The sequence below is a fragment of the Rhamphochromis longiceps genome, linkage group LG13 (genome assembly GCF_057381845.1).
Source record: "Rhamphochromis longiceps isolate RC_006_pf linkage group LG13, R_longiceps_female_GT1.1, whole genome shotgun sequence".
Classification (NCBI taxonomy): domain Eukaryota; kingdom Metazoa; phylum Chordata; class Actinopteri; order Cichliformes; family Cichlidae; genus Rhamphochromis; species Rhamphochromis longiceps.
In genome coordinates this window covers 11,890,200-11,918,191 of record NC_140569.1, presented here as the reverse complement: position 1 = coordinate 11,918,191, position 27,992 = coordinate 11,890,200, and the positions used below count along the sequence as shown (strand labels likewise).

General features: G+C 39.9%; 1 protein-coding gene across 4 annotated transcripts; it reads left to right on the top strand.

Moving 5' to 3' along the window:
• Position 1: 1 nt before the first annotated feature.
• Positions 2-27,754, top strand: map3k21 (mitogen-activated protein kinase kinase kinase 21). 4 transcript variants are annotated; one of them, XM_085427659.1, is made up of 11 exons: positions 2-1,712; positions 17,919-18,099; positions 18,236-18,384; positions 18,806-18,981; positions 20,749-20,989; positions 21,577-21,699; positions 22,532-22,627; positions 24,032-24,182; positions 25,370-25,464; positions 25,564-26,394; positions 26,483-27,754. In XM_085427659.1, the coding sequence occupies exons 1-11, from the start codon at positions 920-922 to the stop codon at positions 26,854-26,856; spliced, it is 3,210 nt and encodes a 1,069-aa protein (XP_085283785.1). In that variant the 5' UTR covers positions 2-919; the 3' UTR covers positions 26,857-27,754. The 4 variants fall into 4 exon arrangements, with proteins under 4 accessions (XP_085283785.1, XP_085283784.1, XP_085283783.1 ...); XM_085427658.1 differs by having other exon boundaries at positions 25,561-26,394; XM_085427657.1 differs by lacking the exon at positions 22,532-22,627.
• Positions 27,755-27,992: the final 238 nt, after the last annotated feature.

The following is a 27,992-nucleotide window of genomic DNA, read 5'->3' as shown; positions in this document are numbered from 1 at the left end:
CCTGATCTTGTGTCCAGCCACTGCTGGGTCCGACTCCGTCTGGCGAGAACGTTAGCGGGATCTTGTTTTGATTAAAGTTGACGGATCTTTTTCAATTTCATATTTTATACCCTGTATTGTTTGTGTGGAAGTACAGGATATATACTGTGGTTCCCGAGTACTTATCCGTTGGCTGTTTTTTCCCCGCACATCACCGAAAGAGAAATAAACTTTGGAATTAACCGATCTCAAAGTGGAGAGGAGCAACTTTTCCAACAGGCTGACCTATGCTAAGCTAATCAGCTAAGCCAGAAGTCTGGAATGCAGTTGAAATTCCAGTTAAAAGTCCACAAAGGAGCGCACGAACCGTCCGTTTCACTATTCGGTGACTATATGAGATTTACTAGAGACTCTCACAGTGAAAGCTACTCCGCGGAGCCTCTCCGTATTTGGTCGGAATGGACGCTGCAGGTGCACCTCTTGAGGCACCTGCGAAAACTTGGTAACTTGAGAGCTAACTTTAGCCTTTTCACGTTAGCATTCAGCAGAACCAGACAGTGTTTTGTGATAGCTTTAAATTAATTTAGCTTGGCAGTTAATTGTTATTTTTCGCTTTACTGGCATTAACCAGGAGCTTTAAAAAGCGTCGTTAGCTAACCCGTATTTCGGCTAACTTAGCCGGCAACCTCGCTAGCTAGTTATTGACCCTCACACTTGTACCGGAGTGGCGACGTGGATACAGACGCGCTCTCCCACGGGACTTTGGACACAGTTTGACCACGGCGTGGAGTGCACAAGGATACCCCCTCCTCTGTTTTCATCGGATAGTGTCTTATATGTGACAGCATGAGGATTTCAAAAAGTTACAAGTTACCTTTTTAAAGTTTTCATTTTGTCCAAAAAGCGCTGCACCCTATGGTGTCGCTACGGCCACCGAGAAATGGATGTCTCGCAGGCCGCTTTCCCAAACGGTGAAGGGCGGCCGGGCGGCGGTGGGACCGGGGAACATGCTTGGGCAGAGTCCCCCTCAGTTCGGGCTTGGGCTCACTCTGCCCCGCTGTGCCCAACTCGATCCCTGTGGACAGCTGCTTATGACTACGAGGCGAGCGGCGAGGACGAACTCAGCCTCAGGCGAGGTGATGTAGTAGAAGTCCTGTCCAAGGACGCTGCGATCTCCGGGGACGAGGGATGGTGGACGGGGAAAATCAACCACAGGGTAGGGATTTTCCCTTCCAATTATGTCACCTATCAGCCCGCTATATACCGTCTCCCAGCTACAAGTGTGTCGACGGGGGTACCAGAGCGAGTCCCGAGCTCGCCCGTCCAGATCCCTTTTAGTGAACTGGTATTAGAGGAGATCATAGGCGTGGGTGGATTTGGTAAGGTTTACCGGGGCACATGGAAAGATCAGGAGGTCGCTGTGAAGGCGGCTCGGCAGGACCCAGATGAAGACATAACGGCAACCGCCGCCAGTGTTAAACAAGAAGCTAAACTTTTCTCGATGCTTCAGCACCCCAATATTATTAAACTGGAAGGGGTGTGTTTGGAGGAGCCTAACCTGTGCCTGGTCATGGAGTATGCCCGAGGCGGGACACTGAACCGGGCGCTGACCGGAAGGCGAATCCCTCCACACATCCTGGTCAACTGGGCTGTGCAGATTGCACGCGGGATGCACTATCTACACGAGGAGGCCGTGGTACCCATTATCCATCGTGACCTGAAGTCTAGCAACAGTAAGCAAAGATCGATGTGTGTGTGTGTTTGTGATTAAGACAGATAAATTGAGGTAACATAACTTGCAGAAGGATATTTTGCACTTCATCTTTTAGTCATTTATGTTATGTTAGTTATGCTTTGGTTTCATTCTGCTCTGTCACTCTTTAGGTGTTAACTAACTCTTTTAAATCACTTGTTTCATGTTTCCATCATCCCAGAATATGTGTCAGTGCTGTTTTGCAACTCCACATGTACCAACCTGTCACACAAATAATGATAGTTTACCATTTCCTTAGTCACATGACACATTTGGAAAGGTTCACTGTATGTTTATTAGTTATTTGGAAGCACAGCATTGTGACTGCAATATGAGGTTGCCTATTTCCCACAGCTGCCATAGTACTGCTCTGTACTCATGACGTCTTACAGTTTAAGAAGTTTGTGGTTTATGAAGTGGTGGGGGATGCTATTAAGAGGATGTGAAATGAAGTCAGTTTGCTCAGCTGGGCTGCTCCCTCTTGACTCATTCCTTATCCTTTGACTAACACACACACACACACACACACACACACACACACACACACACACACACACACTTGCTTTCCAGACCCCTCTCCACCAGCAGGTGAAATGCTGTTCAAATAAATTCGGAGATTTAACAAACATATTAGGTAGACACAATCTGTCAACACTATCGGGCCATGTCCTTCATCACCACCTGGCAGTAGCAAAGTTCATAGGTGGAAAAAGAAATCATATGGAAGTTTGGTTTAGGCTTTTTAAGAAATATAACCTTTATGTAATGGATTTTCAACAGAACTACAACTGCTATAAACATTTGGTTTAGGAAAAAAATTCTTGAGTAGGTCTCACTTTTGAGCCTTTAAAAAATAACAGTTCATTTAGCTGCACTTGGTACAGTGTATTGGGCCAACTGTGCCGGTTCCACCATGGACTGGTAATTGACAACAGGCCAGAGAACTTTCCCAGGACTGAATAATGAATGGACAGGTCTTGATGAGAAAAAGGTTCTGACTCGCATACCCACTGACACAGGCTGCTCACTTCAACTCAGGTGTGTTTATGTGTGTAATTTGACTCCAAACACTTTTGTGACCGGAGACGCTTATCAACCCTGGGCCATGTGGGGAACCGCTCCAGTGCACTGATCCCTTATCTCCAGCTCTGGGAAGCAGTGTGTGAACACAGGGGCGAAACCTGTGAAATGTATACATACCAGGCCCTCTGTAATCATAGGTCAGGATTTGTGATTGGATTTTAAAAAGAACTGTGATGCACAAAGTCCCATGTATGCATGTATATGTTGTTATTGCTTCTGTTTCCAAATTTTTTCAGTTATTGGTATTATTAATTTTTAACAGCTTTATGATAAACTACTTAATATAAAATGTGCTGATTTGGGTCTCTCTGTGGTTCGAAGTTAGCAGATACCACTAAAGATGTGATAAACGTCACACTCCTCTCCGCTGATGTGACAACCACACAATCTTGTGATCTACTTCATTGGTCACAGGCATGGAGAGTCTCCTAGTCACAGAAATGCTTGAGCAATGTGGTATGTTGCGGTGGCATGCCGTAAAGGCTAAGACTATGGCAAATGTAAAGGGAAGTGACAAAAGTAAGAAAATTTGTACTAAAGTGCTCTAACTGAGGCATTTTTTTTGCTATGGCAATTAAAAAAAACAAAAAAAACTTTTAAAAAGTCATAAAAGCACAGCTCTGGCTTCCTCTAACAGTCCAGTCCAAAGACATGTTAACTTAAATTAACTTGTGATTCTGTATTGCCCGTACCCCGCCTCCTGGCCTATGGTAGCTGCGATGCCCCCCCCCCCCCCCCCTCTCCCTGCTCTGATAAGGGCAAGCGGAAAGACGATGGATAAAAGCACATAAGCTGTGAAATGCTACAATAATAACATACCAATGTGTAAGAGCGCTTCCCTACAAATACATATTTTCAATATATGCAATTTCAGTTCATGCTGTTTTGGGTGTTTCTATTGATAATCAATGTTGCCTATGGATACTGTTAACTTATTAATAATAATTTGGACTATAGCTGTAAAAAGAATTAAGTTACTAGCTTTTGTAGCCATCAGTAAAACATAATCATCACATTATTTTGAAATGCGTTTCATGTTGATGTGTTTTTGTGCATGTGACACACTTGATTAAATGTTATGAACAGTGTAGAAGAGCCCCACCCTTCAAGCAGTCTTATTTAGGATGAAGCTTTGTGTTAATTATAGGGCAGATGGAGAGAAAGGATTTAACTGCTGTTTAGACTGTTTGAGCTAATCGGATGTTTGGTGAACATACACAAACAGACTCCTCCAAACAGGCACAGTGCTGCTAACGCAACTCTTTATGTTTGTGCTGCCACTTCACTGTGACCTAGATATAGCATAGGCTTTTATTAAAGGAGGACCGTTTAAACTAAAATTAGGAGACTTTGATTAGTGTGTTTCTGCAAAGTTGAGGTATAATGAAATTCTGAACTCAGATCTCTATCATATAGCTGAATGAAAAGCACAATAATAAGCAATGCCTACAGAAAGAGGACAGAAAATTATGCCAATAGTCGATTTTTCAGAAGTCTGAAAATCTGAAGTCAATATAAAGTGTACTCTAAATAAACTGAGAATGGATGGCACTGTATGTGTTTGTTTAGAACTAGGGTAGCAAGTTCACAAAAGACTCTCTCCTAAACACAAATAGAAAAATGGCACCCTGGGGCGTGTTGGGTTGTTTTCCCAGTTACAAAAAAAGAGGGGGAGATCCAGCTTAGGAAAGTTGTTGCATCTGCTAATGTTCCCAGTTGTCTGTTTGCTTTGGCATTATGTGTGCTTAGGTCAATCAGAAAAGCATCTAAACATTTGTACTGATCCACATTAATGGCATTTGATACCTGTTGTGCAGTTTTTGTCATTTTTAATTCTGTTGTGTTTTGAGTTGTTGATTTTGAGACATTTTGTTCTGTCAGACTGTTTCATTGTCTTCTCTCAGTTTAAACCAGGACTTGTACAAGTATACACTAAACTTTTCCAGCTTTACTCAACTCTCTGTCTGTCATTTATCAACTTGGAGTGTACACATGCTCCACACAGGCAAACATACAGCTATTTGATCAATGATTAGCCTGCAAAGTAATATGTTGGAAGTCAGCAAGATTTGCCCAATCTCCTTTGTGTTTTTCAACCTAATCTGTAAAATCCCAGCCTGCAGGGAGGAATGTTGCTAATGAGGATAAAAGCTTAACATACGTTTACACAATGGACTGGTCAAGCAGCGGTTGCTAGGCTACTGTGGCCAGAAGAATGGCTAGGACTCGGAGGGTCTCAAAGCCCTCGTTTTGTTTTGTTCCGTTCATATTTAATCTCCCAGAGAGCAGCGGTACTCTTTTATTGCCACAAACTAAGGGGGTTTCCCTTGTTACTTCGTTATTTTCCTCCTTGCTCCATCCTCCTCCATCCACTTGCCACTTCTTATTTTTTGTGGCTGCATTTGAGCCAACATTTGTTTTTGTGGGTTTTTTTTAATCTTTAAAACATTAGCGTTATAATTTAAGCAGAGAGTTCTTCTTTAGCTTTGTCCATGCTCACATCTGTGTGTACCATAGTTGCCTTTTCATCCACAAAAAAAGAAAATGGGGTTTGTTGTGGTGACATTTATGGAGTTTACTATGAAACAACCCTGCGGCTTGTTATGTGCACTGGAAATTTTCCAGAGTAGCTCTGTGTTGGGCATGCAACTTGCATGTTTAGGGTTTCTAAATGTAATTTGTACTGTATGTCCACTAAACAGACAGGGACTTTTCCTGGCTAAAACAGGGCCTCTGATGGTTTAGCATATATCTATTCAATTCTGGTCAAGAATGCCAAAGTTTTATGAGGATAAGTTTATGGCTAATTTTGGTTGGAATATTTTGCCGTTTTCACCCTTATTGTGCTTACTTTGTTTAGTATTATTCATTAGATTCATCCAGGTCCTCCCTTTTTGTGTTCTAGTCCACTATGACTTGCATAATTTTCCTAAAGTTTGAGCAGGTGGATTCCATAAAGCAGCAAATATGAGCAGGAAGTCACACTGAAACCTGGCCCTGAGCCAGCACGCATAATCATTGGAGTTTCACACATATTTTGGTGCAAGCAGTACTATGCCAGGAATGCATGCTCGAATGCCATTGAAACTGATAGAGTTCATTTGGAGCGTGTGCAACTGCATCCTCCCATCAGTCTCTGCCTTTTGTTAGACTTCAACACACTGTCTCTGTGTTCCCCTCCCTCTCCTTGTTTCTCCACACACTCATCTTCTGTAGATTAGTGAAGACCTGACAGATCCCACAGAAGCGCTGGAGGGATTTCCTTTCAGACCTGTACACTGAAAGTGGCACAGATGTAGCAGGCAGTGAAAAATTTAGAATAGCCAACACCACTGAAGGATAATATTGTGACAGCCACCAGATCTCAGTGCTTAGCCTTGTGCATAACAAGTGACCCTGTTATGTCCAGTGCTGTATGTTGCACACATAAATTATGGGCTTCTCAGCCAGGTTATAACTGGCTGGAAAATGCCTCAACATACATGGATTCAAGTAGAAAATGCAAGTTTTCCAGGCTTAAGAAAGGCAGTAAATAGGCCCTGTAATCATATTGTGAATAATAAATGTATCTGCCATGAATGTGTTTTTGCTGGAGCTAAAAATAGATTTGGAAGAAATTACTGAAGTAGAAAGCAGTGATTCACCTATCAAATATTTTGTACCGAGACTAAGAGGAATGGCTTACCGGCTTGGTGCACTGTTAGCTTTGTTAACTTTGAATAGCCTTTGCTATCATCCCTCGAAATCATCTTACTTCTGTAGGAACAACTTTTTAGACAAAACTTCTTTAAACTCTGTTTTTCTTTACTAGGTCACAATGCAAAGCGAAAACAGGCTTGAAGTAGCTCAGAAACAGTGTCCCTGGAGATAATCTTTTTTTTTTCTTCACTGTATTTTGTGTTATCTTAGTCTACAATTGAATAAGAAGAATATAAGCGAAAAGTTACCAAAGCTTGACTATGTGTTGCAGGGCAACTTTTCTCTGGCTTCCCACAATTACCCCTGGTGACACACAGACAGTTACTGCCTGTATTTTCTCTGACAAGAGAATGGGCAGAGGGGAGAGAGGAGGAGTTGAGATGCTTTCACTGTGTTTTTTATGACCTCTCCCTGACTGCACCTATTGTTGCAGGGCCGGGTGAAAAGGAAAAGGGCCCACAGCTGAGAAGAGCTGCCTTCCAAATCAACCAATCCCCTCCATTTGCCTCTGTAGCTCACTAGCACATTGATAGATGCTAGTGTAGACAAAAAAAAAACTAGCTGCATACTTCAAACATTTGATATGTTTAAATTGGCCTATTTAAAGGTTAATTCAAGCTTTTACAGACCCAAAGGAGGAGAGGAAGAGGATAGACAAAGAGCAACTGGCCCAGGGAGATGTGACCATGATAGATGGATTTAACCAGCCATTAGCCCTGATCCTTTTCCCATCGACCAGAATGCCTGGGGGCACTCTCCTTTCCACCAGTATAGACAGACCAGTCACTGAATATTTAGCAGCCTTGTTTCTGCTTACTACAGGAAACTCCCTTGCGCTCATGCTTAGTCAGTTGGCACGGTTACGAAAATACTGCCACATCAAGTTAGGAGACCACGCTTTAAACTCTGTAAATATTTTTACTGGCGCATCGGTATATGATTTCTGTTTAATAGCACCTCTAAATAGTAATATGTTACTGAATAACATGAGTTAACTTTAGAATGATCATGCAACTACGGCTTTTTGTAGTGTTTTTTTTTTTAAATCTAGGTTTTGATTGTATTTTTTTTCTGGAAGTTAAAGAGTGCTTTTCTACTTTACTATGTGTTCATATATAGGACTTTTTATAGCCATGGATGACACTAAGTCTCATTATTCAGATAAATGCCATAGAAATATTACCTTAAATGCATTAAAAACACTAAGCACTAAGCTGCACCATCTCCCAAAACCGTTTATTTTCATGTATAACAAATTTGTTGCCATTGCAAGTGTTTTAGGGGTTTTTCAGTTCATTAGAGGTCCGAAAAGTGTACAGTTTTGTTTTTTTTACCTTGAGGGGGAGAAAGCAATGAGAAGAAGCGTGGGATCTGCTTTGAACATAGGAGCTCTGCTTCTGATCTTCCCACTGTTCCAGTATGAAAGATGGGTCTGCCTCAAGATCCACTGTTGGGAAGGGAAATTAAATGGGGGGCTGGACTGAGGGTGGGGTCTGCCTTGGAGGCATATTCATCTCCAGTTGCGCTGAGGTGTTGTCTGTTTCAAAACATTTTCTTTTCAAAAGAGTGAGAAAAAAAGCCACAGACGAAGCAAACATACATTCTGAAATATAACCTTTGAAAAAGACGTCTTTAGCACAGACTACAAACTATTACAGGACCCTTGCAATGCTGATAACAGGTTCATATTATAAAATTGTATACACTGCCAATTGTTGTTCAGGGAAATAAAAAGGACAGTATCTAATCAATTGTTTTTATTACACTGTGGCCAGTTGCGTGTTACACCCAACTGTAATGATGATATGATTACAGATTACACACAGCAGCATTTCCAGATTTCTCCAATACTTTGTTACCTTTGGGGAAAGAGGTAATAATATTTGAAAAGTGCACACCCCCTGTTAAATAGGTCTACCTTTCTACATTTTCATTAAGCGATGTTTACAGGCTTGATTTAAATCAGAAAATTTAAATGATACATTTTTAGTGCTGTTTATATTTCTGTAATAAAACAGACAAGTGAACAGAACAAGTTAGGCTATTTTGTTTAAAGAAATCACCCTAGTATGCTTGTAAAGCCTTCTATTTCTCCTGGCATCTATGTCTTTGAGCATGTGCAGTTTAGCGTTTCCACTGAACTGACCTGTGAACTGTGAACAATGCAGTTTAATAATTTGGTTTCCATTACTGCTAGTACCTACAGACCTTAGTTGGTCTGTAGGTACTAAATTGACCAATTTTTTTTAATTTTTAATTTTTTTTGTATTAGAGCAGATGTAAGGGCTTTACATGTATTAACATTACACTTGCATCCAAAAATATGTTTCAAGTAAAAGGCTGGTTTGGCCTGGGGTTTGACTTTAAGTGGGATCCTTACAAGAAATCTACTCGAGTAGCTTTTTATTCCTTTGAATTGCATGTCCTCAACGTTGTTTAAAAATAAATTTAGCATCAAAGTCTCAAACCAATGCAGTGTTTTTAGTAGGGCTGTGCTATACCACATCATCTGCAATAATAATTTCAATGTTTTCAAAAAGTAGAGCAGATTTTCTTGAAATATTGTTATATATTTTTACTTTAGAATATGGTGAAGAGATCATAAGAGGTGGACTTCAATCAAAGATTGGTGATATGTGTTGCAGGTGAGCCATTAGTCATACAAAGTCATGTAGGCTTGTCCTTACCCATTTATCTCACCATTACTAATTTTACTAACAAATAAAGTGTCATCTCATGACTTCACAGGATAAGTTAGTACTATCCACATACCATAAGGCACACTGTGTGGCCCAAACACAGTAGTTTTACTGCTGTTCAGGGTAGTGTATTTCTCGCTTCCAGTACGAAGTGAAAGAATGTAGACCAATACAGGGATGGGCATTTCAAGCGAAAATTCTATACGACTTTCTTGGAAGAGAATCCCAAACAAGAACCTCTCTCAAGTGACAATGTGTAGTTGTTTCAGACTTGAGTCATACTAGCTGGTGCAGTTTTTTTACGTTTGTTTTTGAAGGAATTCCACATGAAACTTTGACAGCTGTCACACATGCTTTACCCGTCTAACACCTGAAAGTTAGCAACATGTTCAGCACAATCCTATTACAGAACAGAAGAAGGCAAGTATAGCTGTAGTCTAATCGGGTGTCACAAAGTGCACAAATATACAGCTTGCTTCAATAATTAGTTTAAAGACACATTTCACTTTTCACATACATGTTTGCAGACTAATGCATGTCCCACATATTATTTTGCTTCAGTAATAAAGAGATGCCCCAAAATATGTTTATATGAAAATATACCTTTGCTTCATAAGGACATGCGAGCATCAGTTTTTAATCACTCCTTAAGTAAAGCAGCTAAGGTTTACATAACGTATGTTGAACATTAGTAGAGCTTTAAAAATTTCCTATAAAGAAGTTTGAGTTAACAGAGTGCCTGCAAATGTGTGCTACTTTAACATGGTAATGATTAATAAATTGAGATAAAATATTGTGTATACTGCCAGTTCTTCACGAACTTTACTCAAGTTCTTCAAAAAAGTTGAAATGAAACAAAATAATAGGAAAATTGTAATAGAAGGTTTCCTGAAGTTGAATTCGCAGTATTGCATTTGTGTAGATCAGGGGTGTCAAACTCCAGGCCTCAAGGGCTGGTGTCCTGCAGGTTTCGATATCACCCTGGGTCACCTTAATCAAATGATTAGTAATTACCAGGCCTCTGGAGAACTTCAAGACATGTTGAGGAGGTAATTTAGGCAATTAAATCAGTTGTGTTGGATCAAGGACACATCTAAAACTTGCAGGACACCGGCCCCTGAGGCCTGGAGTAGGACCCTCCTGGTGTAGATCATAATTTCCCTTCACTACAAAGTAGCTTCTTATTTATTATTGGTTCTGTGGTTTCCAGGAAAGGGGCTAAGCTAAAGAACCTAGAACAGCACCAACACAATTAAGGATAGCCCACAGAGCAGTTGTTGTTTAACAGCTACAACATGTAGCTCTGCAAAGCACCAACACAGTTATTCTGGTCCCATGCTTTCCAGGGCTGTTATATTCAAACCTTTTGTTCAAATGTGTAGCCAAAATTCTATAAATTTGTCTTCATTTTTATTGATTCCACTTTATGCTTGGTTAGAAGTATACATTAGAATAATGGTTCACTTATAGTAGTGCTTTACATCTGTGCACTGTAACATGTGCCTCCTCAGACCTGATGTAAAACTGGTACTAAAATGTCACATAAGCACAAGGTTAATAAAACAAACTATAACTAGCATGTTTATTTTGCTAATGAAATGGCTTGTATTCTTTCAGTGTAATGAGCAGTTTAAGTAATTTTTATAGTCTGTACATCTACATACAGGCTATGATTTTCAGATCTTTCTCCCTTTTAGTAAAAGCAGTTGGTAAACATTTATTAGTTCCAAGTCTGAACAATTCATACACACAAGGCCTGACTAAAATGAATACATAATCACCCACTATGATGGGTGCATAAATTACACCAGGTTAGCTACAATTTGTGTTTCTGATAGTAGCTGAGCTGCTAATAGGCTGACTGGCTGGGGGGTTTTACCATAACGTCAGCATGGAGTCATGTAGACAGGAGTTAGGTCTTTTATCAGATATTTCTAGAGGGCTGACACTGAAGGATCATGGAGCTACAAAGAAAGTATTTGGCATGATATTCTATAGTCCAATCAGAGTAGAAGGTTTTATCCCAAAGCCACTGCTTTCCCAGGCTGTGTAACTAACCCACCATAAGTCATTATAAACCTACAGAGTCTGCTGGGAGGAATCTATGGAATCACTCAGAGAGGAGTTGACAACAGGAAGTAGTAGTAGTATCATTGGTGTTGTGAAACCCGTTTGTAATGGAATTCCCATTGTTGTAGCCTGGGTAGAGGATCCCCTCTGTGCCTCAGGCTAGTAATGGTACCAATACACTATTAGTGGGAACCCAATGAGTCTCGTTACAGTTAAATTGCTGCAAAATCATTTATGCTGGCTGAAAATACTTGTGCATGCCAAAAATATTTTAACCATATCTCTGTAACTTCCTTCAATGAATTTAAAGAAAATAGATCCTAACCATTTGTTTTTGATAGGAAGTATTCTACAAGTAGGAATTGGCCCATTTGTTCCTTAAGTTAAACAGTGAATTGATTTCTTTCCCCTGAGTCTTACTTTAAGTGTTTGTGTAAACTGTTAGGGGAATAGCAACTCTAAAACCAAGATTTGAAACTAGAGCTGCAAACTATGCATGGCCATTTGAAGCAAAGATACTATTTGGCTATTCTTCAAAGGTTTCACTCCTAAAAGACTCTCAAATGACAGTGCATAGTCGAAGCAGACATGTGACATGCTGGACCTTATTTTCTTTGTTTGTTTATGTTGAAGGTGTTCCACAAAAGACTTTGATGGCTGACCAATCCAGTTTGTACTACATGAAGGGCAACAAAAGAAATTCATTTATAGTTCAATCCAAGTTCTTTCTTTTTCTTCTTTTTTTTTTTTTTTTTAACAGTGCATTTTCATGCAGCGTGCATCCAGTTAGGTGGACTGATGCAAATTTCACCCAGGTAATGTGAATAGAGGCAAGTTTTTGATTATGTAAGTTAAAATATTTAAACTGGGATGAAAAATTCGCTTCATTCTACATCACAAAAACCCTGGCATTTTCCCATAGATTGGATTGCTGCTGATGCCAGCAATAATCAGAAGTGGAGGTTAAGCCTATTGACATCATTTGAGGGCAGGTGGAGCTGTCTGGTTGAACTTATCTTTTATACAGAGATTTAAAAAAAGAAAAAAAGGAAAGTTTTGGAAAAAATTAATCACACCTTCATCTTAAGTTTTTAAAATGTCTTATTGTATCGATTGCCATCGTGCATGCATAAACGCAAGCATTGTTAAGTGTACCTTAGCTTCATGTTTGGTGTGAACAGACCATAATAAGGAAATTATGCTTCATTTATTTATTTATTTTTAACCAAGTGTACAGTTGGTTAACCCCAGAATGACCTTATTTGTATATGTGACTTTGTTCATACTATTTATTTATTTATTTATGTCTGGGATCATTCGTGACCTTGGAAACAGCTTTTTCTTTTTATATGCTTTGATTTTATTTTTATTTGTTGGTAAACATTCTTTAATATGACATCTAATTTGTTGCGATTTTCAGGTTTTTCAGTAGTATAAATATTGAAAATATTGTTTCCACAAAAAATACGAATGTAACATATTTACCAGTTTGTTTAGGTTTCCTTTTAAGCACAACTGTGGTAATAACAGGCACGGCTTTGTAACGGGCCATTGTCACCATGGAAACGGGAGCAGGATGATGACGCTGGCACAGTTAACGTGAAGCTGTTTGTTTACACACCACGAAGAGCAAAGAGGCGGAGCTGTTCTCGAGATGCTGAGCTCAGGTTTATTGAAAGAAAACATGTTTCTAGTTTCCAAAACAGCATTGCTGTTCCTGTGATTGCCATTAAAACCTTTACTGGGAATAAGCAAGTGGGAGGTCTTTATCAAAGCACCTGATCAACAAACTCTGTAGCTGCTCTGATCACCACCATTTGTTTTATGTGAAACAGTGAAAAGTCTGAAGTAAGCCTCTAGAAGTTTTATTAAAATATGCAGATTGACTGTTCACTTAGTCTGATTCCATGTTTAAATTATACTGCTTGCTGAAAGCTAACGGCAGCTGTCCTCTTTTACATGGAAGCAAACAGGGGTGAGTCTAAAGAGAAGTGTGTACTAGACCATATTTATTTCAAGGTTTTCATAACATTTTTCAGATTCAAAGTGAAATAATATATTACTGTGTCAATGAAATTGCATTAACATTTAAAAATATATATAAAAAAAATTTTTTCACAAGCTAATAACAACGTGCATGGGCCAGTAAAACTCTGACCCTCTGACCTGAGGGATTTGAGGTTGGATATTGAATTATTGTTAATATTAATTAACATCTACTGTTACGTCCCGGTCTAGGGGTACAGGAGTGCAACAAAAGGGTTAAAAGGAAGGTGACCCTGTGACCCTGGTCCCCAAAGCCATACCTAGAAGCCAATTTACAAGTTAAGGTGTTACCAAACTGAACGCTTAAACTCCGGGGTGAACAAAGGCTGAAATAACAAACAAAACAAGTTATTCCAAAAAGGGAGGTGCTACCTAAACCCTGGGTGAAACAAATATCAAACAAAAGATAAGTGCTACCCCCAACTCCCTAATTCAATTTTATTTTATTTACAGCAACAGTCACCTCAAGGCACTTTATATTGTAAGGTAGACCCTTTGAATAAATGAGAAAAAAGTACAGAAAATAATAAGGCAGTTCACCCCTCTACCTCAGTGCCTATTTACAAGTGAAAAGTATCTACACACTATATACAAGGCTTAGCAATTCTTGATCATGGAACCAATCAGCAGCTGCCAGCTCTGCAATTAGGAACGATCTGCAGAGACTCTTATATATCATCATAACAGCTTGTTTTAATGCATCACAAAAATTTTGCATCGCCAGCCAAACTTCAGATACTTCTGATATGCTCGCTTCTCTTCATTGCAGCCACCACATTCTTCTTTAAAGACTTACAGACACAAACTCACTCACTCGCACATTTTAACACACAGAAACAGATGTACAAAAACGTATAAAGCCTTCCAAGAAGACAGAGTAAAGAATACTTTTTCATTACAGCTTAAAGCAAAAAAATTGCATTTTCTAAAATAGAAACCAATGAGCAATTCATTTTAAACGACTTGTATTTGTTCCCCTTTAAATATTTGTTATTATTATATAGCAAAGAAAATGTGTTACATATTATCTAAATGTGTTCTGTAATGTACTCCTCTGCATAAAAATGCTTAATCTGAATTTTTTGGGGGTTTGTTTATTCACTTATTTTACATATGAATATTTTAAAATATCACTCAGAGAAAAAGGAAATAGTCTAAGTGTTTACAAAAAGAGAGCTGTAGAGCTATAAAAAAGGACATTGTATCTTTTACCAACTAAAATTGTATGGTCACTTGAGTTTTCCCGAGGTCTCTAAACTTGTTTCTATTATCTGTTCTCCATCTAGTCCTTTCCACTGCTCCTACATCTTTCAGCAAATCTGGTCCAAGTTTGACACATTTACTGTGTCAAACTGAATATCTGTGTACTTTATCAGTTAACTGTGCTACTTGTATTACTTGAGCCTGAGATTTTAATAAAATTTGATTAGTAGTGTAATATAGGCATGCAGAAAGGATTTATGTATAGGTTTGTGTGCATGTGTGTTTGTGTTGACTTGTTTAAACATCTTTATGAGGACCAAACATTAGAAGCCCACTGTACTTGCAGGGACCAGCAGTCAGTTGTGGGGACTAAATGCTGGTCCTCACGAATTTGAAGGCATTTTTGAGGCTAAGAATTTGGTTTTAGAGTTAAGGTTACAATTAGGTTGTGGTTAGGTTTAGGGTTAGGGTTAGGAGTATGCACTGATTCCTAGTGGTTAAGGTTAGGATAAGGTTAAGCATTATGTCAATTTGATGTCCTCACTAAGGTGTGAAAGCGAGTGTGTGTGTGTGTTTATTGGCAAGTCTTGGTTGTGTAGTCGTGTGGGAGTAAGTCCAAGGTCATCGAGTGATAACAGCACAATGGTGCAACTGAGTGCCGACAAACATTACAAAGCCTTGGTTTACAAAAAAAATGCTGTTAACAAAGAGTCTTTAGACTAAATAACGTTTTTAAGTTTACATTTAGTTACAGTCCGTCAAGGCACACAAATGCCTTATTACCTTGAACACTTCCACTATCTATCTTTATCATGACGTTGTTTCTCCCTTGGAAAATATTCCCACAGAGTGTAAGTGGCAGCAACGTTCCATCCATCCACGGAGATATCAGGCTGTTTTTCTTAACAATAAACTCTCAACACTGATTGCCTCTGTCAAACCAACCAAAGGGGCATTTAGACTCTCGAGTTATTGCTAGCCTTTTGTTTGTTCTGTAGAATCAACACAGCTGATAGGACATGTTCAAATTGACCTGTAGTGTAAATAATGAAATCGAGCAGCTTTTAATGTGAGGAGATCTTGGCAAAAAAACATTTTGTACATGATACAAAGAGAATCAAAGGATCAAAGACTTCATTTTGGCTACACCAGTTCATGGAAAAAGAGGCTTCATGTTATCAGAGGTATAATATTAGTTTTATTCTTGTTGAAATAAAACATTTAACATTAGAAGAAATGTGGCACAGGTTGAGAAAGCCCAAATGCTGGTTTGGTCTGCACATACACATTTGTTTTGGAAAACAAAGCTTTTTACGTGCACCGTTGCATTTTGTCCACATGTAAACAGCTTTATGCTAAAAATCAAGCTTTGAAAAAGTACTCTCAATGTGATCATTTTCAAAAACTGCATGTGCATTCATGTTTGGACAGGGATTACAGAGATTATGTGTTGCAACATCAGAGGTGTGTGTCTTTATCTCCATTGTTAACATCAGACTGGACTACGTGTTATTGTTTATAGGCTTCTGACATTTTTGTATGGTTAGGGTTACATTGCTTTGACATGCTCAAAGCAACAATGGTTTTTACGTTTTCACATGGACGATGGTGTTCATTAAAACGGTGCTTGTGAGGGAAAGGATTAAAAAACAAAAGCAGAATATTCTTGTTTTGAAAAATACCGTGTACAAGTGCATTTTCACATCTATATGTCATTTACTTCAGTCCATATCAGTTGATGAGCCTGATAGCTGAAACTTATAGTTGTTCCTTTTACACACAGAAAAAAAACACATTCTTGCAATGTGTCACTAGAAACCATGTGAGAACTTTTTGTCTACCGATTAGGCAAATGTGTCTGGGTGGGAGCAACAAAAGTAACTAAAGGTGCTGTGTTCTGGCATGTTGGAACAAGGGAAACAAGGGATTTACATTACATTTAAGGGCTAGTTGCTAGCCTGTACTGACAATTTGTGTACACTGAACATCTGTGGTACCCTGCCACAATCCAAACTGCAAAACTTACTTGACTATGGAAAAGCATTTTGCTCAAATTTGCAGCATACACCAAGTAGTTGGTTCGTATTATGTTTACACCATAAACAAACAGCTCTGGAGTTTGGAAGTGGACCAAGACCACCTCCTCCAAAGGGTCTCAGGGCAGTTGTTTTTGTTCGCACCCAAGCAAAATTACAGTGTTCACCCCTGCATCCCTGATTGTGTAGTTTTAAAGTGATTTAAATGGACTAAACACCAGAGACCCAAAGTTGTTTTCATAAGCTCTGTGCTCCCTTTTTCATTTAGTTGTTATTTACGGTTTGTTTATTATTCTGGTTTGTTTATTTATTCATATGCTTTTCATCATGTTATATCACCCTGAGTGTCTATTAAGTTTTAGTAAACAAGACATTTGAAGATGAGGCTGCAATTTTAAGTATTTTCTGTAGGTATTTGTAAAGATGTGATTAAGAATATCCAGTTGTGCCCCAGATTGCAAAAAAAATCCTAAATCCAGATCTATATCTGGATGTGATTTCTTGTAAGATGGGCAAAGCCCTATCTTTGGTAACAATTTAATGCAAATGCAAATCAAACCAATCTCCCTTTGGTGGTAACTATTAGCAAATTATAGTCTATGAATACTGCAGCCCTTCATTTTACACCCACTTTCTTAGTGAACCACAGGTAACTGATATCATGAAGTGCATGCAATTTGACAGCTAAGCAACCAGAGGAGGCGGACAGGCTATGGAAAAACCTGCTGCTTTCAAGAATATTTAGGCCGTGTTTTTAGTCCATTTGCCCAGTACTTTATTCCTGATGCACACACAACACGTTCAGTGTGTGTAAACTGTATGTGTGTTTGTGTACGTCTTCAACTTGTGAATTTATTTATTTTATCCAGATCATGATGAACACTAAGGGTTTTGACTTCACACATTTTAGTTTGTGACTTCACTGTGGCAGCGCTCTCAGACCTGGTGTAGTGTTACCAGCAGGTTTGAGGGGTTCTTGCTCTCTTTAATGTGTTGAGCAGTTTTAGGACCCGAGGACAGGTGCTTTGTGGCACTGTCAGCCTTCTGTTTCTACAGTAATGAATGACCAGCATACTGCTGTTGGCCCTTTTTAAATATCTGCTATCATCTCCTCACCTGGACGGTCGCCCTTTTCTCTGTCGCTCACTCTTTGTATATCCCCCTTTCTTACATTTCACCTTTATTCTCCATCCCGTTCACATCTGTCACTTTCATCCCAGTCCCGTCTTTTCCTTTTTCCTTTTATCTCAGTTACACTGCTTTTTTTTTTTTTTTTTTTCTCGAGCATTTTTTTTATCCTATGGTTTTTGTGCATCGATCTACCTAAAGTAAATTATTTTTCCTTTTCAGTTTTATTACTTGAAAAAATTGAGAATGATGACATTGGGAGAAAGACCTTGAAGATCACAGATTTTGGCTTAGCCAGGGAATGGCACAAAACCACAAAAATGTCAGCAGCAGGCACCTACTCCTGGATGGCACCAGAGGTCATTAAGTCATCTCTCTTCTCCAAAGGCAGTGACGTCTGGAGGTATAATGGATGATAATGACACATGAGGCCTTGACATTAGATTTAAATACTTACCTTTTTTTCATTTGTCTGTCATTGTTCTTTAAATTTATTTATCATTAGTTTACTTTGGGGTTTTTTTTTTTTTTCTTTTCAGCTATGGTGTCTTGCTGTGGGAGCTGTTAACAGGGGAGGTGCCGTACCGTGGAATAGACGGCCTTGCTGTTGCTTACGGCGTGGCAGTTAATAAGTTAACCCTACCAATCCCTTCCACTTGCCCCGAACCCTTCGCTAAGCTCATGGAAGGTAAGTATGAGCAAATATCAGTGGAGCTGAAGCTGAGCTGAAGCTTTGTTTATCCACAGAAAATGTATGTGAGACTGGCATCTTATTACAAGAGAGGCACAAGAAGCGACGCCACCTGTTCCACAAATAGGCCATATGGCACCAAATATTAGACTTTAAGTTTAATTTAATTTTATGTGTAGATTTGTACATGCATACATATTTCTAGTGGAAAATGCGTGCATGGTAATAGTAAATGTACTCTTAAAATGGCTAATGGCAAGTTTGCTGGTTTTTCCCAACTTTGTGAATTTCTGCTGATCCAGCTGACTCCTTTTTTTTCTGTCAGAGCAGTTCACTAGGCCCACAAATACAGTATGATGTAGATGCCCTGGTCACAGTGGTTATGAGTCCATCTTTTCACTGCATTGTATTTGTCCAGATTGCTGGGACCAGGACCCCCATGTGCGTCCCTCATTCTCCTGCATCCTGGAGCAGCTTTCAGCCATCGAAGAGGCGGTGATGGCCACCATGCCTCAGGACTCCTTCCACAGCATGCAGGACGACTGGCGTGTGGAGATCCAGGAGATGTTTGATGAGCTCAGGACCAAAGAGAAGGTAGAGCAGAAGGAGGAGATTCTTTCATACACTAACATCAATATGTTGAAGCCACTGAACACGGAACTATCCTAGCAGCTGGTTAAACACATGAAAGTAAACTTAATTTCCAGCATCCTCTCGTCTGTGTCGCACAGTGTGGGAAGTTGGACCCTGACGCCAAGTATGAAAAAAGACCAGTTTTTCATCTTGCTTCACTCTTTGAGTTTTAGTAATGATACACGCAGGCTAATCTATCATTACGTCTAACCCCGATGTATCGCCCTGGACTGGTTTCATGGGATAAAAATGTTTAATTGGTTACTTTCAGTGGATAAGGCTAAATCGCACGTTTAACAATCAAGTCATTAATGCCGAAGTGCTTTAGTGGACTTCCCCTTGTTAAAACCTTAATCTGCTTCCTGTATAAGTCTGCTGTTTCTGGCTTAAAGTGGGGAGAGAGGAGTTAATTAGTGTTTAGAGAAACAGCAGGATCAGCACACAGAGCTGAGTTAATGAATGGTGAATGGAGTTTTACACAAAATACAAAAGTGCACAGGTGGTGTTTTTATTGAGTTTTAATTTGTGCCTATTTTTGTATTGTGGATTTATGCTGTCTGCTTTGTTCTAGTTTTTCCAGTTCTGCTAATCCACCGTTTGAGCATGAGGTTTACGTTTTTTTAAATCTTACAATCCCCAAATTAAACGTTTATCTGCACAGCTGGTAATTTCTGTTGCTTCACCATGCTATATTAAATTCAACCACTATGCAAAGCTCAAAGAATAAGGCTAATTTAGCTTTGAGCTTTCCCATCATAAATTTTACAAGATTAGGGAATTAGTCCCTTCATTTAAACAGATTTCCTGTAAAAAATCTCACCGTAATCTGTGTCTAGGTGGGTGGCTGAAGTGGTTTGACTGTAAAGCTGCTTTATGGAAGTCATCCAGTAAGGATTATTATTACTCAACTGAGAGCAATTCAAGAGAAAATGGAGGGAGTGAAGAATGAGTGAGCAGTGGTGGGAGAGCATAACACTGCCTCAAAAAGAAGGCTACCTACTCCTGCCTATTTTAAAGATTTCAGTGCTCAAAAAACATGTCTAAAACCACACACGGAACAAATGTGACACAGAGGCACAACTTAAGAGTAGTTCTAAATATTGATCTAGCGAGGATGACATACATCCTTTCTGGATCTCTAAGGCACTTTTATTCATCCTAGTGTTATCCTTTAAATGTTGACTGTTCACTAAAAAAGTAGTTTATATAATTTACTTACTGTAAACTGCTTACTGTAGACTTGACTAGCTCTGCACTTGAAATTGTGCTTGCTCATGTTTTAGCTCATACAGTGTTGGCAAACAATGCCAACTTAGCTCACTATTGTTAGAGCAGCTATTGAGGTCTATAGAAGGTGCCTTAACCTCCTAGGACCTGGCGTCCACGTGTGAGGACATCACATTTTGGGTTATTTAGACCAAAATACTCAATTTGGCTCTACAAGGGCCTGATATCCACTCACGAGGACATTATACTGCTACTGTTCTATCGAAATTTTAAACGAATATCCTCATATGTGGCTCTCATTTTTCTTAGAAACAAAAATTAGGTTAAAAAAATAAAATAATTCTTTGTTTTTACATTCATCAGGTCCCAATCAGCCCAAATATCAAAGACAAATTAAAAATGCATGCCGTGGAAGAGTTCACGCCTTAGGAGGTGTCACCATCTGAAATCTTTCAGCCAGTTCTATAAATGCACTTACCTCTTAATACCTGCTTCTTCCAGGAGCTACGTTCCAGAGAAGAGGAGCTGACGCGAGCCGCCCTGCAGCAGAAGTCTCAGGAGGAGTTGCTGAAGCGTCGGGAGCAGCAGCTGGCAGAGCGCGAGATCAACGTGCTGGAGAGAGAGCTCAACATCCTCATTTTCCAGCTCAACAAAGACAAGCCCAACGTGAAGAAGAGAAAAGGCAAATTTAAACGTTCCCGCCTTAAACTGAAGGATGGGAACCGCATCAGCCTACCCTCAGGTGAGCTTGCAGACTGAACTAAGCTAAAATATTCCCACATCCAAACCTCACGATACAAATGAGCCTTCCTTTTTTTCCCCGTAATAGCACTTAAAAAAAATTGGATTGCAGTGCTTTAAAACTGGAGTTCTCGCTCTGAATGGATCCTCTCTGTCCCTTTGTGCCATCATTCAGTGGTACAAACAGAGTGAGATTTGCCCTGCCCACTGCCTGTCAAAGCTTTGAAGCTAATTTGCTATTTGAATTTCTTGGAATCTCCTGTCAAAAACAACTCCAGAGCTTGACAAATCATGTTTTCCCAGTATATAGTTCTTGTATGAGAATGGTGTATTTGCCACATCATTCCCATACATCTGTAGCAAAATAAAAAAGTTAAACCATATTGTATTTTCCAAGCTTTTAGCCTACACTATTCAGAAAAAATAAGCAAACTAACACGTCCAGATTAAATAATCACTCTGATGTTGTTGTGTTTGCAACATTTGAACTGTGTTGGAAAATCTAACTATACATATCAAACTGTAATCACTCAAACAGTAACTCCTCTGGGATTATAATAACTGTTTTACTTGTCCGGCATATTGCAGACTTCCAGCATAAGATCACCGTGCAGGCTTCGCCCTCCATGGACAAAAGGCGGAGCCTTCACAGTACCAGCTCCTCTCCTCCCAGCAGTCCCACACTTATCCCTCGTCTACGAGCCATTCAGCGTAAGTTCAGTTTGTGTTTTTGCATATTAAAGAGTCCCTCAGGTTTTCTTAGTCGTGCTTACTGTCCTACCTTGAGTCCAGCCTGCTCAAATGTAAAAGAACCAAAGAAATCACATCAGCTCTGAGAATTTCACAGGAACTGGGAACATGGGAACAGTATCATGCACAATGACTAGAGCCATGTGAACAAAAGCTCCAGAGGCAGAGGCAGTTGTTTGAACAGTTTTAAAAAGATGTTAGTCACACACCAATGCCCCTGCAATAACTGGGACAAATTCCTCTTGTGCATTTATGGTAGGTGATAATACAGATAGGGGTCTTCTCTGTAACATAGGAGGCACTGAAAAATCAGAGTACTAGAAAAAAGACGTACATTTGTATACAGATCCATGTGTTTAAACTTAGTCTTAATTGATGCTTTGAGCTACAAGATTAGACAGGTCTGTGCTATCCAAGGAGGAGGTGTGTTTTAGAAGCCTGTATTTAGTGCACACAGGATTGTACACTTTATGAGGAATCATGTATTTGCAGTTGTGTACACTGATTTACTTCAGCATTTTATTAAATCTTTATGCATAGCCATATGATACATAGAAATTGAATAACAGCCCTGTTGACATGGACACCTATTTCTTGCACATTTTAAAGTCAGTTTTATTTGCACCAGCCATAAATTTCATTCATACATATAAGTGTAAATGTTTATTCCAACAGATAAACATTTAGACTTATTTATGGCAGCACTGGCTGAAGTGCTCCACCTTCTGTTTTGTAGCATTAAATGCTCTGTTTCACAGTGCTCAGGCTGTAACATGTGCATTTCCCTCCTCAGTGACATCCCACAGGCCGAGGGACAGTTTGTATGTTTACCAACAGGATGTTGATTTGACCAGCGAGGTGTCAGCCTACTCTGGGTTCAGGAGGAAAGGCAAGGAGACTGGCTTCGCTCATGCAGCGTGAGGCGTTGCCAGTAGCACTGAGTGCTGTGTGTTACGTGTGGCTAACTTTAAGTGTTGAAAGTGGTTAAAGTTTCCAGTCAGTGATTTTTCTCTTGCAGATTGACAGCATTTATCTGATGTGTGGATCATAACAAGACTTTGGTGTTTTCTACTTGTAAAAATGTTTTCATCAACCTTAAAATCAAATAAATTAGCTACACAGTTCATGCTGCAGACATGGGCCACGGAGCTGTTTCTTTTTTCTTTTTTTTTGTCTTTGAATTCTACAAATGAATTTGGTGGCAGCTTTCTTTGGCTCTTGTCTGATGCTGTGACATAATTGGTGGATGCTGCTTTTGCTGAAGTTCATGACAACTAACCAATACCAGTAAGAGGATCTTAAAACAACACTGCTATTGGTTGCTGTTGTTTTTCTTTTTGAATTGTTCTATGATTATCACTGTCACGATTATGATATTCACTCTGAATCTTCCTGAATCAGACATTAAATTAAAAGACTCGAAAGCCATCTAGTGTATAACTTTTGAACAACAGTACTCCAGGGGTTTGGTGTTTACCCAATGTTTTTTACCGTAAGTACAGCGGTCCCTCGCTATAACGCGGTTCACCTTTCGCAGCCTCGCTCTTTTCCTGATTTTTTTTTTTTTTTTTTTTTTTTTTTTTTTTTTTTTTTGGTGCAATTTTGCATGGTTTTGTTTTTTTTCTTACAACGCTTTGTGTTCTGCGTCCTGATTGGCTGTAGACCATTGTCAATCAATCTCGTGCGGTGTCTCCTCTACAGTACAGAATGCGTTCAGCTTGTCAAATTTACATAAATCTTCGATCGCTAGCAGTGTGACTCTGAAGTGCTGTACTGTATGTCTGTAAGTTTCCCCCCCAACAAACACAACAATGTCAACAAAACATTTTGCACCATCAAAGGCAACCGCGGGAGCCTTTGGTGTCATTCTATAATACTGGACTTATTTTTCTACAAAGGTTTGAACTTTGAGAGTATTTAAACAAGAGAGAAAAGTGTGAAAATGTTCATATCTGTCTGAGAAAAGTGTATAAGGTGTGTAGCGAGGGGTTTTACAGCCTTAAAACATCTATAATAATTGTAAAAATAAAGTTGGCTACTTCGTGGATTTCAACTATCGCAGTTTATTTTTGGAACGTAACCCCCGCGATAAACGAGGGACCACTGTACTTCGTAATGCTTCTATGGATTGATTAATACCAGGATTGTACAGATGGCAGAAAACATTTAATAATCCTACTAACATGTCTAGTCCATATTTCGTGTGAGGACTGTCTTTTGGTCAACAGCAGCTTGCAGGAGTTGATTGATTGGTTTGTTTATTTGTAAAACTTAACAATCGCTGCATTTACAGTTACTCAAGATGAGAGCAACCGTACGTGGGGCCGCAGCTCCCCCTTCAGGCCAGAGGAGTTTGATGACGTGAAAAAGGGAATCAAGAAGAAAGGAAGAACCTGGGGACCCAGTTCAGTACAGAGCAAAGAGAGGCCTGCTGCCGCTCAGAGGTGAAGTGTGTTTACACACAGGAAAAAAAGCAGGACAGTCACGTTTTACTCGCACTGTGTAGTTGAAGACTTAAAAACAAGCTTGTCTAAGTCAAATTTTCAAAGTGATGAAATAGTTTTTGACTCTTCTTTGTGTATCTGATTCATGCTACATTTACAGAGTCCAAAAAAAACTAAAGAAGTCATCATTTGTATGCTTCTCTAAAGGACTGCAGATGGTCAAACATCTCAAAGTCTCATACGATTAAAAAAAAAAAAAAAAAACGTTCTGTCAGAAAATGTAACATTGCATTCGCACAGGGATGGTGAAGTAGGGCTGCTCGATTATGGCAAAAATGATAATCACGATTATTTTCACTGAAATTGAGATCACGATTATTTGACGATATTTATTTAACCCTTTAAGACCTACTATAGAACCAAGTCCACCAGAGCTTATATTTATTTTTTACATGCTGTAGTGCCATTTGTGGGAGCATTTCAAGTTGCTATACATCAATACAACTGTTATAGCCCATATTTTAATAATATGTATGCATTAAGTCCATAGTAATTACATAAATTGCAAAAAAGTGCAATAAACTACAAAAAAAATTGAAAATCGCTTTTGTTTTGTTTACATATATTTCTACTTGGAGAAATTTAAGAGGTTTAAAATTCGATTAATTGAGCAGCCCTATGGTGAAGTGAGCATAATATATACAAAAATCTAAACAATTGTAATTTATAATCAATCCTTTTATAAAAATATTTAGATGTTAGTAATCTCTGTACGTGTGATAATGTTTGTGCAAAGTTTCGCTCAGATTGGCCAACCTGTTAAAGAGGCGATGAAGTATATACAGACAAATGATCATATGCTACGATCATTATAGTAAGAGGATGGAAAGTTTCATGCACTGTGCTGCACTCTGAAACTCATCCGTCCAATAATGGTTGGATCGCATGGGCACAGTGTGACACACATATGTGTCACAAATAGAAAAGTAGAATGACAGGAAGCCGATGCAAATAGCACACACGAAGACACTGTCGCCTCAAAAGATGACATAGTAATGATATGGAACAGCCTATGCAGCACTAATTTTGCTCGACCTTGTGGTCAGCGTGGTGCATGAAAGAGCATCTTCAGTCTTTATATATGTAACTAATTCTGCAGTGTACCTCACTAATAATTCTTTTTATAGAGTGCGTCCTCTGTCAGATGGCAGTAACCCGTGGTCCACCAGCCTGGTGAAGTCCCAGAAGTCTGTCCCTCTTGCTGCCCTGTTTGCCGAACAAGGTGAGCTAAAACTGTGGTGACATTAAATTTGTTTAAATGGTGCTTGGATTTATAAGGAGCAGGTATTTATTGATATTTCCACTTCTGTGTTTTTAGCAGGGAACAGTAAAGATGAGACTTTCTCCCAGGAATGTTCTGACAGCAGCTCCAAACCAAAGCAGCTCAAGTTCCCCAACCAGGTGTACATCGATCTACCTCTGTGGAGGGACGAGCAGCAGACTCAGATTTGCCCTGGTGGAAACTGCGGGACAGGAGATGCTGGAGTGGGATTAGCAGGTCAGAGCGGCCAACCAGAGACTCCAGACGACCCATATACCACCACATCCACTTCATCCACCTCAACTACCCCACAGCTTACACCCACCAACAGCCTGAAAAGGACATCGGGTCGCCGCAAGACCGACGCTGTGCTGTATGGCTGCGGTTCGCTGCTGGCTTCGGTTGTGCTCGGTTATGACATCAGGGAAGCCCTGAAAAACTCAGCTGCTGGCGAAGACTGCGAGCCCCCGAAAGAGGAGAAAGAGAAGAAAAAGAAAGAGGGCCTGTTTCAACGCGCAACCCGTTTCCGCCGCAGCACCTCACCACCAAGTGGTCGCTCCCGTAAAGACGAGGGAACGTCAAACCACAACTCCCCCCAACCTGTCAATCTTATTTCCATGTCAGCCATCATGGAGTACAACTCCACCAAGTGTCTCTTACAGTCTGAAGCGGAGATGTCGGAGTCTAACCCTGTGAAGGCTGAGCATGTGGCTGTCAATCATCACACAGAGCCATCCAGATGCAGCCCAGCAGCAGTTCCAGAAGGCCAGAGTAACAAGACTGCAGCTAAAACGCAGACAGCGGTGCAAACCCAAAGCCAGCCGCCAGAGCAGACCAACCACAACCCAGCAGCACGTCTACGCAGAAAGAAATACACCACCAACCACAACAGTGAGTAACTAACAAAAAGTGAGAAAACTTGTATATACAGGTTTAAAAAGGATTCCCACTCCAAAAATGTATCTCCGTTTGTTCACAGCCAATGGCCTGCCCGCTCTGCCTCCTCCAGTCACACAAAAGAAGCAGGAGAAACAAGAGAAGGATGGAGGGCCAGAGAAGCCCTCTGGTGGAGAGGCCTTCACAAGACCGCGGCCAGTGTCACTCAGGGCCAAACCCCACACCTGGGCTCTGCTGCGAGGACGCAACAAAAGCTACTCCCTGGGTCACTATTCCGGAGAAAAGACGGCGCAGAACCTAAACGTGATGCTGTCCTCAGAGGTAGGGATGGGCTGCTCCCTGCTGGACATGGACACCGAGGGCCAGAAACGAGACTGCACCGTGCCGCTCTGCCGCATTCAAAGCTCTCCTGCACGGCCCTCTGTCTTTGAGCTGGACAAAGAGTTCCTCTCTTAGAAGTCTCGAGAAGCGAGCTGCTTGCTGGTGGTTGTAGCTTGTTGCTCACAGCCTAGAATGTTCAGAACTTACACACACAGAACTCCTGGAGGGTTTAGAAGCAGGCTGCCTTTGTTTCTATTTGATGAAGTTCTATACAGAGCGATAGAAACGGCTTTGTCGCAGTTCTAGCACATATTCTATGTTCTAGACTGCAGCAGAGTCTGAGGCTTTTAGAAAATTCCTGAGTCACAGGTGTTCCAGTGTGTTTCTTTCTAGTACACACACACGGGGTTCTGAAACCAAGGCAGAACTTTCCAGAGATGGATCAGCAGCTCTTCCTGTGATCATCTCGGTGCTTGACTGCTGCCTTTGTTTCCCCATCCTTTCCTCGCTCTTGTCACCCCCCACCCTTTTCCTTTCTCGTTCTATCGGTGCAGCTAAACGTTGACCGCTGCTGCAGCTTTCTCAACACAATACCCTCACCTTTTTATTTATATATATATTTTTATAGGTAATTTAATATGAAGAGACTTGACCTTACCTTAGAAACCAACAGGACACACATTCCATGTCAGTTTCAAAAAAGTGTGATCACGCTTTTAGATTTTTTAATATTTTTTTTTTGACTTAAAAATCATGCATGCATGTACCCTTAAAACATTGAACAAAAATATACTATGCCTTGTTTGTAAATATTTCTTTTAATCCTTTATCGGCCTAATGCTGGCAGTTTTGTTTTCTTTTATATGGCATTAATGCTGTTTCATGACTGAGGCAGCAATGCTGCAGTACAGTTTGTTCTTGGGCAATAGATTGGTGTTTTCGAAGAGTCCGTGGAGTAGTCGAGAAATGTGTCTGTTAATTTGTTTTCATGAAGAAAAATGTTTTCTTTTTTGTTTGTTTGTTTGTTTGTTTGTATGCACAAAAACATCTGCCACACAGTCTGAGGAGAGTTTATGATGAGGTTCATGATTACAAATTGTAGTGTAGTCCACCCTAGGAAGGGGAAGATGGTGGCATTCACTTAAGAGACACGATTCATGTTTGTATGGTTAAGATTCAGACCAAAATCTTAGGTTTAAACACAGATTGTGGTTTAGGTTCAAATAAAACAGCTGAGCCATGTTTTAAAGCTCTGTTACACTTCCTTTTGA